This window comes from Primulina huaijiensis, chromosome 8, assembly GCF_012295235.1.
Source record: "Primulina huaijiensis isolate GDHJ02 chromosome 8, ASM1229523v2, whole genome shotgun sequence".
Classification (NCBI taxonomy): domain Eukaryota; kingdom Viridiplantae; phylum Streptophyta; class Magnoliopsida; order Lamiales; family Gesneriaceae; genus Primulina; species Primulina huaijiensis.
This window is the reverse complement of record NC_133313.1, coordinates 15,064,814-15,078,931: the sequence shown is the minus strand read 5'-3', so window position 1 is coordinate 15,078,931 and position 14,118 is coordinate 15,064,814. Positions and strand designations below refer to the sequence as shown.

Sequence of the window (14,118 nt, the reverse complement as noted above, 5' to 3'; positions counted from 1 at the left end):
ATTCTGCACACTCCTAGAACTCAGTCTAGAAGACTCCTAGCCATCTTAGGTCACCTCCAGCCGAGCCACCCCCGAACCTAGACGACCCTGGCCACCCCTGGACCACGCCCAGACCAAGCCCTGACCAACCCAGTCCCTGGACCCTGCGCATGAGCCACCTGAAGAAGGCAGCAACCTGTGCGTGACTTCTTATGATGCAACCCCCACGATTTCTGTTGCTAGCTACCCAACCATCGGGCCACCCCTTGAACCAGCCCTCCAAGCACTCTCCTAGGACCCTAAGGGCCTAACCTAGCCCAGCCCAAAGCCCCTTGCCGAGCCCCCAATCCATCTGCGCAAGCCATAGCACCTGCGCTCAACCTCTCTCAACTCTCGGGTGTGAGTCCTAGCAAGCTAGGACTCCTTCCCCAGCCCATGACTCGAGTCCTAGCATGGCTAGGACTCTACCCGTGACCCATAACAGACCCTAGCCATGCCCTGGTCCCAGCCACACCCAAGCTAGGCCAACAATCCCATAGAACCAAGCCCCTTAATCTCTCAACCTCAAATTTTCTGTTCCAGCTTGTTCTTGTGTGTGTGTGCAGCCTGTTTGTGCATTTTTTTAGGCCCTCAAACTCGTGTAAAACATGCTCTATATCATCCTAATTCATGGCAACCCCTTAGTTGAATGAAATTCATGGTTCTTAGATCAACATGCATGTTTTAAAAACCACAAAAGAGGCACGAACGAAGATCTTCAAAGGTGTAACTTATTTTCATGCAATTTCAAACAAAAATAAATAATATGGTGTGATGATGAGTAAAAGGAGAATATGGCGTGCCTTTGCGTTATATACGCTCCAATAACCGTTGACGACGAAGAGACGATGGCTTGAATTTCCTTGCAAACCTTTGAATGTTTCTTCAAATTGTTTTGTGTGTGCCGTGTGATAAGAGTGGTTGGGAGAGAGTTTTCATAAATTAAAAGTGGGTGGCCGTGAATTTTAGATGCAAAAGTGAGGGTTTTGGTGATTAAAAACTTTAAATAGCTAATTAAATTACTAATTAGGCTTAGGCCTATTAAGCCACTAAATTAAGCCCATTAGTCTTAATTAGGATTTAATAAAATATTAACAAGGTTTTTGTTTAAATAAATTTATGAATTTATTAGCCGGGTTGCCAAAAAGCTCGCATTTTTATTGAGAATCCGATACCGATAAAATTTACGTCCCGGCGTATAAAATCACCTCAAAACCCCTTATTTTCAAAAATACTAAAAAGCATTACCCATATTTTAAATAATTAAAAACAATTAACCAATAAAAATATTTTCTATTTTTCAGCCCTCGGTCTCCGTTCCTCGATCGCAACTCGAATAACCTTTTTTTAAAAATATATTTTAATGCAACCATGTAGAAAGTATATTTTAAACATGTCAATATGCAACACATAATTAATTAATGCAATTAAAACATTTAATTAAAATAAAAGAATTTAATAATTCAAATGCATGTGGTTTGCGTGGACCTTAAAATTTTCGGGGTGTTACAGGTGAGTACTTGAGTGCTGAGTTCCAAGAGTATCTTAGGGAGAATGGGATTCTCTCGCAGTGGACTCCGGCCGCTACACCACAGTTGAATGGTGTTTTGGAGCGTCATAACCGGACTTTGATGGACATGGTTCGGTCTATGATGGGGTTCACGGAATTGCCGCCATCCATTTGGGGATATGCGCTTGAGACAGCGGCACTGTTGTTGAACAATGTCCATTCTAAGGCAGTTGATAAGACACCATATGAGATATGGATGGGTAAGCCTCCCAAATATTCTTATCTTAGAATATGGGGGTGCCCTGCTTATGTGAAGCAAGTAGTGGAAGATAAATTGGATAGTCGATCCATTTTTTGTTACTTTGTGGGATATCCAAGGAATTCTGTTGGATATTATTTCTATCATCCTCAAGAAACAAAGGTGTTTGTTTCTAGGAATGCAACCTTTTTGGAAAAGGAATTTCTATTGGATAGAAAAGAGGAGATGATAGAACTCGAAGAGGTTCGAGAGACACTCACCCACACCCGAAGAGCCAAGAGAGGAGATACAAGCTCCTAGAAGATCCGAGAGAATCTCGAGACCACCTATGAGATATGGTCTGCTTCTTGAAGAGGGCCATGATGAGCCTAACCATGGATGTGATCCAAGGACCTTCAAGAAAGCGTTATCTGATGCCGATTCATCCAAATGGCTTGAAGCTATGGAATCTGAGATGAATTTCATACATTCGAACCAAGTGTGGAATCTTGTGGATCCACCTGAGAGAACTGTTCTCATAGGGTGTAAATGGATTTACAAAAGGAAACTTGGGGCGGATGGGAAGGTATTGACCTTCAAGGCGCGATTGGTGGCAAAAGGATATACTCAAAGACAAGGAGTTGACTTTGAGGAAACTTTTTCTCCAGTTGTAATGTTCAAGTCTATAAGGATATTGCTAGCCATAGCTGCATGATATGACTATGAGATATAGCAGATGGATGTCAAGACAGCCTTTCTTAATGGGGATATTAAAGAAGAGATTTACATATCTCAACCTGAAGGGTTTACATCTATCGGAAGTGAGCATATGGTTTGCAAACTTCAGAGATCTATTTATGGTCTAAAACAAGCATCTAGGAGTTGGAACCTCAGATTCGACAGTACAATCAAAGAATTTGGTTTTACTAAGAATCCTGAAGAACCCTGTGTAACGTCCGAAAAATTAGTCTACGTAAACCACATGCATGCAAAATTGTTTTAATTGCTTAAATTATTTTATTTAATTGCTTTTAAATGATAGCATGATATTTTTATACGATTAAAGGTATGATTGCATGATTAAATGATTAATTGCACAATTTTACATGAATTCATTAAATTAAGGATTTTATGCCCGGATATTTGAAGTCAGACCGGGGGACGGAGATCGGAGGCGATTAAGGTGCAAAAAAAAAGTTGAATGTTATATTTATTTTAAGCCAAGAAAATTAGTAATTTAAATGATTTACGAATTTTAGTATTTTGAGGTCTAATTTAATTATTAGGCAATTTATAAGATTTTTGGTGTTTTAAAATATTAATTGTTGAAATTAAGGATTTAATTCTTGAAATTTTGGTGAAATATTTATGATGATTTTTAGGCCTTAATCAATTTATTTAATTATTATTTAAGTGAAATCTAAGAATTTTTTTATGGCAAATTTCGAAGATAGAAATATCAACCTTTTTAAATTTGAGTTTATCTTGATCTTGGTATTTAATTTTTAAATAAAACTTGGGGTCAACTTAATTATCTAATTAATGTTTAAATTATTTATTAGAGTTTGTTTAAACCTAAATTATGTTTAAGTATTTATTAGTTGGCAACTCACACACCCATACACCATCCACGTGAAGGACACCTAAAACACACACTAATTACACACACAAGCAGCCGAGAGTTTCTAAGCTATGATTTTGAATTTTTTGACTTGATTCCTTCGATCCAACAATCATCGATCCATCTTCATGAGTAGAACTATCGATTCACGCCACTTTTATGCAAAAGAAACAATCGAAACGCCGCTCCGATCGCCCACCGACTTCCCCGCAACGATTATCGAATATTCGAACGTTTTTAACGCAAAGGCACGTTCCTAAACTCTTTTAAAACATCATACAAATCATAATATGTGTGTTTTAATTATTTATGCTTGAATAAAATAGGTATTCGATTATTTTACGGTATAATACGTATTTTCGACGTTTTTACGATTTTACGCTTGTTTTGAAATCGTTTTTGATTCCAACGAACACGCTGCCAATACATGATAAAATATGATTGATTATGATTAAAACATGATAAAATATGAATGATTTATATCCAAAATATGCCAATATAATTGAGGAAATAAAGCTGGAACCGTAGGATTTATTTTGAGAAGAAAAAAAAAGGAAAAAAAAAACCGAGGAGCTTTTTGTACAATTCATGCATGGCTTGATTCAAGAGGGTGGGTTACTGTGCATGGAGGCTGGGGCTCGGCCAGGCTGGTTGGGGCTTGGCTAGGGTCATGGTTAGTTCCTAGGAGAAGTCCTAGGAGGGCTAGAGCTCGAGCCATGGGCTGGGGTAGAGTCCACGTGAAGTGGGACTCTCCCCCAAGGCTTGCGCAGATTTGGTTCGGGAGAAGGGGGCTCGTGGCTGGCCTAGGCGTGAGCCAGGCTGGTCCAGTAGGGTCTTAGGACGATGGGCAGGAGTCGGGCAAGGGCTTGGTGCAAGGGTGTGCGCTGTGGCTCGAGCAAACAGGAGGGAAGCGCATGGCAGCAAAGTTACACACGCAGGCTGCTGTCTCCTTCAGGTGGCTAGTGCGCTGGTTCAAGGGCTGGGGCTGGTCTGGGTTGAGTCTAGGGGTGGTCCAGGGAGGGTTAGTAAGGGCTGGGCTCGGTGGTGGCTCGGCTGGTAGAGTCCCAACGACACTAGGAGTCCTTGAGCGAGAAGCTTCATGTGAGCAGATTCTGTAGCAAGGTTCAGTAGGTTTTTGAGCGAGCTAGGGGCTGGTTCCTTGGGCTGGGCTTGGTCTGGAGGGTGCTTAGGTGGGTTGGCTCGGGTTTGGCTCGAGGTGGCTCGGGCGTGGCTCGAGTATTTTGGGAGATGGCTCGGTGTGTTCGATTATGTATCGATTTCAGAAATTAAAGAACTAAAATTGAATCCATGGGTCCACGGGTGTGGCTCATGACTTGGAAGGGTAGAATAAATACTAAAAATGTTATGTTTAAAATTTGGGATCAAAATAATGAGTTTTGGAATTTTTCGCGATTTAATCGTCGCACGAAGCGTTAATTAACGAATTAATTGAAAAGCCTAGTTTTAAACTTTATAAAATTATGAAAAATTAGGTTTAATCTTAAATAATTATTAAAAGTCTAAGTTTTTAATTTGGGAATTTTATATTAATGTTTGGTTTAAATCGAGATTAAAACGCGTTAATATGTCTTATTTAAAGATTAACTTAAAAGTCATCGATTTAAGTCAAATAAAAATATGAGAAAATTCGTGTAAGCTTAAATAATTATTTAGAATAAGCCCATGTCATTAAAAGTGCGAAAAAGATAAATTCGAGAATTTGTACGTCCAGGGGCAAAACGGTCTTTTTACATTTAAGAAAATACGAAAACGCTTGGTAGCGTCCCGAAGGATCATAATGCATGTTAAATGATATTTTATGATTTAAAATGATTATTTTGATGATAATATGTTATTTTATGATTTTTGGTAAAGCTGTGCAATTTTTACTGTTTAAAATGCTATTTTTGGAAAGTTGTGCTATTTCATGATTTTTAAAAAAAAAACAAATATTTTTGAGGGATGTGAATTGACTGTGACAAAAGATATGATTTATGATATATGATTTTGTGGGGATAACGTGAGGGGAAAAGGCCCCAGAGGGAGCCCATTTACGGGAGAAGGCCCCAGAGGGAGCCCATACGTGGGAAAAGGCCCCAGAGGGAGCCCGTCTATGGGAGAAGGCCTCCGAGGGAGCCCCGGCGAACGTATTTCCACGGTGGAGCCTAGTGCACACCCCCATGGACCATGTGGAGCTAAGACTTCAGTCGACCAAAGGATAAAAGCTAGTCAGTTTCAAGGATCAAACTTCACCCAAAAATGATATATGATTGAAAGCTTATGATAAAAATGATTTTATGATATATGATTTACGATGAGGATTAAAGCTATTTTTAAAATGATTTATTTATGCTTAAAGCTTATTTTAAATGATTTTTAAAAGATTTATTTATGCTTAAAGTTATTTTAAAATAATTTTCTATTTATGATTTAATTATGCTTAAATGATTTTTAAAAGATTTTAAATTGGTTTATTTATTTTCATAAGCTATTTTAAATAAAAATATGATTTTTAAATGCATGTGAGTGTATATGTATTATTTGCTATCCATGTTTAGAACGTGCTGAGTCATTAAACTCACTAGGTTTGTATGATGTAGGATTTGATGATTTTGGAGGCGGTGACGATTGAGTGGATCGAGTGCAGCAGTACACACCCAAGGGCCATTTATGTTCCGCACTAGCTAGATAGATAAATGATTTAAAGATTATGTTAATGATTTATTTTATACACTTGAGATTTCAATTGTTAAATTTTATGATCAACGATTGTGTTGAATTATTTTATTTAGGAATTCAGAATTTATGATTTATGATTTAAGATTAGGAAAAAAAAATCGAGGTCGTTACACCCTGTGTGTATAAGAAGGTCAGTGGGAGTGCTGTGACATTCTTGGTGCTTTATGTTGATGACATTCTACTCATTGGGAATGATGTAGGGATGTTGCAATCAACTAAAGTATAGTTAGCAAGTAAGTTCTCGATGCAGGACTTGGGTGAAGCATCTTTCGTATTGGGAATACAGATCTATAGATATAGATCAAGAAGATTTCTTGGTCTCACCCAGTCCACATACATTGATATCATCATGAAGCGGTTCTCGATGGATGAGTCCAAGAGAGGACATCTACCAATGTGTCATGGCGTGTCCCTATCCAAGTCTATGTCTCCCAAGACTGATGTGGAGATAGCGGCGATGACAAGCATTTCTTATGCATCGGCGATTGGTAGCATCATGTATGGAATGATATCTACACGTTTTGACGTGGCTTTCGCACTAAGTGTAGTGAGTAGATATCAATCGAACCCTGGTCGTCCACACTGGAAAGCTGTGAAAGACATCCTCAAGTATTTGAGAAGGACCAATAAGTTGTTCTTGGTCTATGGGGGTGGAGAACTGAAATTGGAAGGTTATACCGACTCTAGCTTCCAAAGCGATATTGATGACTCGAAGTCAACCTCTGGGTTTGTATTCATGGTCAATGGTGCTGCTGTCTCTTGGAAGAGTTCTAAGCAAGACAGTACTGCGGATTCCACCACTGAGGCCGAATACATTGCTGCATCAGCTGCAGCAAAGGATGCTGTTTGGCTAAGGAATTTCGTCCAAGAGTTGGGCGTCATTCCTAATGGAGTTGCTCCTGTCCCGGTGTTATGTGACAACACGGGAGCTATAGCTCAAGCAAAGGAGACAAGGTCTCATCGAAAGTCCAAACATGTATTGAGAAAGTACCACATCCTCCGAGAGATTGTGGAAAGAGGAGAAGTGTCGATTGACAAAGTCGGCTCCGCAGATAATGTTGTTGATCCGCTAACTAAGCCTTTACTTGGACCATTATTCAAGAAGCATCGCGAATCGATGGGTTTGAAGCATATGGGTAGTTGGCTCTAGTGCAAGTGAGAGATTGTTAGAGTAGGTGCCCGTCGAGCCAAGTGTTGGCCGAGGGTTCATGTTGAAACTCTATGTATAAACAATCTTTATTTTAATAATATTTGAAATTATTGTTTTAACACATCTTTATCTGTATACACATGCTAGTTGCATAGATAAAGTCCTTGAATATACAAATAGTAGAAAGAATATGAGATGCTCATATGATGAGTATCATGAAACTCATATTTGGAATATTGTATATTCTAAACAGTTCCTAGTCGATTCAGCCGCCGTTAAGAAGGATATAGGCCGCTCTAGTTTGAGACTAGTATCTGCGATGTGAGTACCATGTTTCATTGGTAGGGGATATTGTGATGTCCGAACATGCAGATAGGTGCTCCTGATAGAGTGCACTAAACAACCCTCCATAAAGGACTTTTCAAGTGATCCTCACTTATCGAGTGGAAACATCCTAGTTTATGGTTGTACACCATTAGTCCTTATGATCCGGGACAACATCGAGACTCTATATGCTAGCATTGCACTTTGACTTGTTTACCGACTCTTAAGGGGTCATCAGGTGGCAAGGTTGGGTGTTCTGCCGAAACATATAGTAGTCGATGCATTGTAGTCGGGGATTCACCGCTTACCTTCGGGTATGGATATCCTATGTGCATGTAGTATGAAATATCTGATCAGAGTGTTGGTGGTAATTATGAAAAGGGTTTCATAGATTACACCATCGCTGCAACTACAACATGACGCATAGTATCGATTCATTGACAGCTCTCGATATACCAATAGTTGTCGATTCGGTCGGGATATATGAGATGAAGGGACCGTACTGTATGCTGACCATAATTGAATGGTTCTTGCAGGCACTATCATTTGATACCTAGGGAATCATGTAAGCGATGCTGCTAAGCGTTTAACATGATTGGTTGGGTACTATCAGACTTGAGTTCTGACGTTCTTATTATCAAGGAGTTGATAAGCAAGAATGAAGCAATTGTGGTATGCTCATATAAGGACATGTTTAGTCCGAATCACATGGAGATGTGAACCACGGCAAGTTGTATCAATGAACCATTGAGGACCACACAAGTGCTAACTTTCTAGATCTCGTTGAGAAGTAAAATAGTTCAATGTGTTGAACGACTTATAAAGGAGTTTATAAGCGTAAGGAAAAATAGAAGTATGACTTCTATGAGGGAATTGTAACTTTTAATTTGTGAAAGTGTTCCTAAATTAAAACAAATTAAAAGTTGATCAAATAAATAATGTATTTGAAAATTGTGATTTTCATAAACATTATTATTATGGACTAAATTAAATTAATTCAAGTGTTGAATTAATTAAATACTATTGGACCTAGTAGAGTCCAAATAATTAAATTAATTCAAGTGTTGAATTAATTGAATAACATTGGGTCTTTAGAGCGCAATTGGAATAATTATTTAACTAGTGGGCTTGAATGAATTCAAGTAAGATTTAATTAATCTCAAATGTGTTTGAGATATTAAAAGTCAATGGGCTTTATAATTGTTACAAACCCAAATAGAATTGCATGCATGGGAGGTGAAGGGTTAGAGACTACTTTTTCAATGTCCAAGGCTTGACATGCTAAAAGTGGTTTTAGCTTTTTACACAACCAAGACAACTCATCCTTCTCTCCTAATACACATGCATGGGGACCAGATCTTCTGCTGTGCATGGTCCAACAGCACTATGTACTGTGCAATGAAACGACGTAGCATCTTTTTTTTTGTTTCAATTGGACTTGGAAAAACATGAGCCCAAATTTCCATCCTTTTTCTCTCCATTTCACTTCGTTTCCCATGAGCCCAAATTTCCCTCTTTTTTCACTTCGTTTTCCTCCATTTCACATTGTTTCGTTTGTCCCCTCCACAAACCGCCATCAACTCCCTCCACAAACAACTGTGCCGATACATCCTGTAAGATTCCGCACTTGACACTACTGACAGGCTTCAAAATATTGTAAGAATTAAAAGGTTTTCCGGTTCCAATGCAAGTTCTGGTTTCGTCAAGGGTTAGTTTCCAATTTTTATTTTTGTTTGAGTTTGCAATTTTTTCTAGATGTTGTCTCAGCTTTTTTGGTCAAAGTAGATAATGTAGGTTTTAAATTTTTTACGTTTTAATTTTGTGTTGTATCAGTTGCATTTGTTTTGATAGTTTTTTTTTATGGATCATTTTACTGAGGAAATGAATTATTGTGCCTAAAACTTGGATGATCTTCGATGTTTATGTTAATGGGAAAATTTGTGTTGCTTAATCTTTGTCAAAGTTACACGAATGTCATGTAACATTTGAAAAGAAAACCAGAGAAAGTGGAAGCAAACAGTATGAGTTGACCCGCACTAAAGTAAGATTGATGCAATTGGCAACCTTTTATGAATACTTAACTTAGAAAAACGTAGAATGATCTTTATATTCACTTTATTTATGTTTGAGCAGGTAGAGATTTGTGTCTTGCTGTGAGGTGGCAGTCTTGCAGTTTTATGCATATTAATCATTATGCTAAATTATTATAAATACATGTCACTATATTTTTGCATAGTTCTTATACATTCAAGTTGTGGATTCAAGTTCAAATATTTAACTTGCAACAAAATCGATTTTATATTTTTTAATTTCTCATTTTTGCATAAGATGTTAAAAATTATTTCGCACCATTTTTCAAGCATATGTTAATTGGATTTATTCATATCTGTAGAAGCGCTCAGCTCAACCAAGATTTGTTTTGTAATATTGTTTATGCATAAAGACAAAAATCTAATTGATCAGCAGAGTTTCTTGATGGATTGTAGTTCAGATATTGAATTAAAACCTAAGATTGGTATGAAATTTGACAGCTTAGATGAGACTTGGAAGTATTGGGTTGAATATGGTGGAAAAACTGGATTTGGAGTTAGGAAGCATTATTTTAACAAGAACAAGAACACTGGCTTTGTAACTTCGTATAAATATGTTTGTTGCAAGGAGGGCGTTCGTAAACAAGACAAAAGAGATTCTTTGACACTCAATCCTCGGGTTGAGACTCGAACAAATTGTAAAGTAAGATTGGGAGTGACATTTGATGATGGTAAGTATAAAGTTACTGAATTTATCGAAGAGCATAATCACCCGCTTCATCTTCAAGAGACAGTTCACATGTTGGCTTTCCAACGTAATGTTACAGAAGTTCAGGCCTATGAGATTGATTTGGCAGTCGATGTTGGACTTAAACAGAAATCAACTTTTCAATTGATGAGTGGACATGCAGGAGGAAGAGATGGTCTCGGTTATACCATGTTGGACGCTAAAAACTATATTCGATCCAAAAGACAAAGAAATATGGTATATGGAGAAGTTGGTTGTCTGATGCAATATTTTCAACAACAATTATCTAAAAATCCATCATTTTATCATGCTAATCAGATGGATGTGGAGGAACAGATAACTAATGTTTTTTGGGCCGATGCAATTATGCTAATTGACTATGAGTACTTTGGTGATGTTGTGTCACTCGATACCACATATTGTACGAACCGTGCACACCGACCACTTGCTATCTTCTCAGATTTCAATCATCATAGAGGAGCGGTGATTTTAGGTGCAGCACTTTTGTATGATGAGACTGCAGCATCATTTAAATGGTTGTTTGAAACATTTTTAGAAGCACACAAGCAAAAATGACCTCTCACTATCTTCACAGACCAAGATCAAGCTATGGCAAAGGATTTGAAAGAGGTGATGCCTGATATATTCCATGGATTGTGCACATGGCACTTAATGCAAAATGGCATCAAGCACTTGGGAAACTTGATGAAGGATGGTTCTCATTTCTTAACTGATTTTAAGAGGTGCATGTATGGTATTGGTGATGAGACCCAGTTTGAGGAGGCATGGATTGTCCTACTAGCACAATATAATATTCATGAAAACACATGGCTACAATCCACTTACAGTATAAAAGAGAAATGGGCAGCTTGTTACACGAAGAAGGCTTTTACGCTTGGTATGAGGAGCACACAACTTAGTGAGAGCATCAATTTTGATATCAAGATGTGTATTAAGCCCGACTTAGACATAATGCAATTTTTTAAGCATTTCGAACAGGTCTTACAGAACAAATGATACAATGAGCTAAGGTCTGAATTTGAGGCACGCCAAAAATTACCGAGATTAAAGCTAGAGAGTTCTCCTATGTTGCATCAACTTTCTGAAATTGTTATTTATATGTTAGAAACATGTAACATAATTGTGATTCATATATTAAAACATGTAACATAGTTGTGAAATTGTGATTTATATGTTAAAACAACATGTAACATGGTTGGTTGTAAAATTGTGATTCATATGTTAAAACATGTAACATATTTGTGAAATTGTGATTCATATGTTAAAACATATAACATAATTGTGAAATTATTGAAATTATGATTCATATGTTAAAACATGTAACATAGTTGTGAAATTGTGATTCATATATTAAAACATAATTGTGAAATTGTGATTCATATGTTAACATATAACATAATTATGAAATTGTGGCTCATATGTCAAAACACATGCAACATAGTTGTGAAATTGTGACTCGTATGCCATAACATGTAACATAATCATATAACATTATAGAACATACTTGTGAAATGATGTGATTTGTATGTTAAAAATATGCAACATTAATCAAAATTGTGTAATTATCCGTCAAAATTAAATAATTATCGGTCATATTTGTCAAATCTATGGATTCATGTGTTAGAAAAATGATCGACCCAAAAGCAACATTGGTCGACCCAGAAATCATCATGGTTGACCCAGAATCAACCCAGAAATCACCCCTGGTCGACCAAAAAACTGACCAGATTCCACCATAAATACTTAAATCGAAATAAAAAAGATCAATACAATGTCCAATCAAATACAAAAACAAGCACTGAGTCAACCCAAACTTGATCGATGTTGGGTAGACCAAAATTTTGGGTAGAGTCTACCCAACATTTTGCTTGAGTTGACCAAAGTATTGTTTGGGTCGACCAAACTTTGGTGTCGACCAAACTTGGTCACCACTTTGGTCGATCAAGCTTGGTCGACACCAAAGTTATTTTGGTCTATCCATCATTTGGTCGACCAAAGTGGGTAGACCAAAATTTTGGTCAACCAAGCTTGATCGACACCAAAATTGGTCTTTTGCTTGGATCGACCAAAGCTTGGTCTTTTGTTTGGATCGACCAAGCTTTGGTTGATCCAAGCAAAAGATCATAATTTTGTCTAATTTTGCTTGGGTCGACTAAGACTCAGGTCTACCCAAAATTTGGTCGACTTTTTTTTTTTCAAATAAGTCGAATAAACAGAAGCAATAAATCGAAATAAACGTTTATATTATCAGATTTTGTCAATCATTTGTCCGATTGAGTTTGTTTAGATCGGACGGATCTACGTCAAGAATTGTCGGGAAGGCAAATACTAGGGGTGTGCAACGGTCGGTTTGGTTCGATTTTAAAAAACTTCGGTTCGGTTTTCCGGTTTACGGTTTTTCGAATACCTAATCCTAAACCAAACCATTTTAATTCGGTCCGGTTTGGTTTTTTTGTATTACAGTTTAGTTATTACGGTCGGTTATTACGGTTTGTGTAATAAATTTAGTTATAAATGAAGTTGTACGTTATAAATTTTAAAAAAATATAATAAAAAATCACAATCAAATTGGTTTTGATTATTTTACAAAAACCAAAATAAAGTAATCAAAAATAGGCATAGCTATAATTATTGTAACCAATTTGTTAAGTATCTCACAAACATCAAAATAAAATAATAAAAATATAGCTATGACAATTATAAGCAATTTGGAAATTGGATATGTTGATAATTTATAATTCCAACATTGGATCCATCAACTTTTGCAACAAAAATCCTCATGTGTAGGAAAATTAAAATATCAAGTTTACCACCTTCTTCGGCCATCTATTAAGATATTAATATAAAAATTTTATAAGGAAGATATAAGAAACCTTCAAAATCATCTAAAAAACAAAACTTTAAAGTTAAATATTATTTTAAATGTTATGATTTTTAAGAAAATATTAATTTACCTATTCTCCAATGAAGTTGTGGGGACCCGGACGCTAATCATGTTCTTAATCATCATTGGGACAATTCAATCAATTATAATCAACAGGGTCTAAATTTTTTTCTTTTAAATTGCGGAACGTAATGGTATTCAATCTAATATACATGTCAGTATTAAAGTACAAGTCTTGTACTATATACAATCATTCAAACTAAGGTTTAACAACTAAATATCAAGTGTCCAAACCCTATCTCTAATCAAAGTCCGTAGTCTCCACTCTAATCACGATCTCTCTTCATCTCCTCGACCCTGATCTTGTCCCACCTATTGCCATGCACACACACAAACACGACAACAGCCGGATAACTCCGGTGAGAAATATATCCCAGTATAAATCAACGAAACATGCAATCATATAAACAATGTAAAAGCATGTAACAGATATCAGTAACATGTATCAAAATCTGAAACATAACCAATATAAAATCGTCAATCAACTCATGACTCCATGTCTCAGACTAGACTCATTCCTAGTCTAGGGATCCCGGTTTCCAGACGTTGGCATTCCATATCGAATATCAGTAATAGAAGAAACTCCAATTCTATCCACTTCGATATAACCAAACATCCGGTGTCTTGACCTATCCGTCACAGACTATGGCATTTTCATCAATATACTATCCTGTGACAATGTGCAATGTGCCAGTGACGATTCCATCACTATTCGGCACTACTATCACAAGATCACTCGTCTAATACTCGTCTAATACATGCTTTCTATAAATCA

The 14,118-nt window shown here is 36.9% G+C and overlaps 2 protein-coding genes across 2 annotated transcripts; both read left to right on the top strand.

Moving 5' to 3' along the window:
* The first annotated feature begins 10,075 nt into the window (after nucleotides 1-10,075).
* On the top strand, nucleotides 10,076-10,954 carry LOC140982098 (protein FAR1-RELATED SEQUENCE 5-like). The gene has a single exon (XM_073448512.1). It carries the CDS (start codon nucleotides 10,076-10,078, stop codon nucleotides 10,952-10,954), a length of 879 nt encoding a protein of 292 aa, XP_073304613.1.
* Nucleotides 10,955-10,987: 33 nt separating this feature from the next.
* LOC140982097 (protein FAR-RED ELONGATED HYPOCOTYL 3-like) lies at nucleotides 10,988-11,395 on the top strand. Its single transcript, XM_073448511.1, has one exon. The coding sequence runs from the start codon at nucleotides 10,988-10,990 to the stop codon at nucleotides 11,393-11,395; it is 408 nt and encodes a 135-aa protein (XP_073304612.1).
* Nucleotides 11,396-14,118: the final 2,723 nt, after the last annotated feature.

Excerpts from the sequence above, each read along its gene's own strand:
- LOC140982098 (XM_073448512.1), top strand. The coding sequence starts at position 10,076 with ATGGATTGTAGTTCAGATATTGAATTAAAACCTAAGATTGGTATGAAA.
- LOC140982097 (XM_073448511.1), top strand. The coding sequence starts at position 10,988 with ATGGCAAAGGATTTGAAAGAGGTGATGCCTGATATATTCCATGGATTG.